This window comes from Eimeria acervulina, genomic scaffold (assembly GCF_000499425.1).
Source record: "Eimeria acervulina Houghton genomic scaffold, Eah_scaff844, whole genome shotgun sequence".
Classification (NCBI taxonomy): Eukaryota; Apicomplexa; class Conoidasida; order Eucoccidiorida; family Eimeriidae; genus Eimeria; species Eimeria acervulina.
Window position 1 is genome coordinate 13,263 of NW_013549566.1, and position 1,195 is coordinate 14,457.

At 21.6% G+C, this 1,195-nt stretch overlaps 1 protein-coding gene across 1 annotated transcript in view; it reads right to left on the reverse strand.

Moving 5' to 3' along the window:
• Window positions 1-43, reverse strand: part of EAH_00050440 (hypothetical protein, conserved) — a gene marked incomplete at both ends in the record, with an annotated part of 6,983 nt that extends 6,940 nt beyond the window's left edge. The window contains one exon of the mRNA XM_013394272.1: window positions 34-43. Within this exon, the coding sequence (XP_013249726.1) occupies window positions 34-43 (10 nt within the window). The remainder of the gene's footprint in view (window positions 1-33) is intronic.
• Between the last annotated feature and the right edge of the window lie 1,152 nt (window positions 44-1,195).

Below are 1,195 nucleotides of genomic sequence, written 5' to 3' on the forward strand. Positions count from 1 at the left end.
CATTAGTATATATATATATATATATCTTCATACTCTTATCCATAGGCTGTATATTTTTCTTTTAAGGGGTAAAATTGCTTTTGAAGATGATTTGCTTTTTTATTTTTTTAAAGTAAAGATGTTATTACTTATATATATGTATATTTTTTTATATTATATACGTATACTATATATGTATATGCATATATATACAAATGTATGTATATACATATATATATATGTATATATATACATATATATGTATACATATATATATATATATATTTAGAAGCACTTCAATTAGTAAAGTACTTGTCTCTCTCGGCTGTGCTGCTGTTTCTGCAGATGCTGCTGCTGTTGCTGCAGATGCTGCTGCTGCTGCTGCCGTTGCTGCGTCTCTTTGTTGTTGTCTTTCTACATTCGTTTTAATGTATGTACTTCTGCGCAGAAGACTACGAGCTCAGCGTAATATATATTTGTATATATATATATATATATGTATATATATATGTAATTATATACTTATGTTTATACATGCTTATGAAGCTGCTGCTGCTGCTGTTGATGTTGCTGTTTCTGTTCATAATTAAATATTTTATTTGTTTATATTCAATTACTAAAAGATTTTATTTGTCTGCATTTAATTAATTAATTATTTTATTTGCTAATTGAATTATTTTATAATTTAATTTAATTAATTTATTGCAGATTTAGTGTTCATCTAATTAATTAATAATAAGCGATATAACTCTTTTAATAAAATATATATATATATATATACATTTATATATATATATACATTTGTATATACATGTGTACATTTATATCTATATATATATATATATCTACATTTATATATATACATATGTACATTTATCTATATATATATATATATATATATATATCTACATTTATATATATACATTTGTATATATATATATATATAATTTTATCTAATAGGCAATGCTGCTTGTCTTTGCTTGTGTTTATGTGTAATTGTGTTTTGCTGCTTCATTTAAATGCATTTGTTATTATTATCTTTTTACTCCGTTTGTTAAATAATTATTTCTTTTAATTCAATTTGTTAATAAATCCAGGTGAATTATCTTCACAGATTTTTGCTTCGTTTTATTTATTGATGTTTTTATTTTCTTTATAATTATGCACTTACACAGATCTATATATATATATATATATACATATATACATATATATA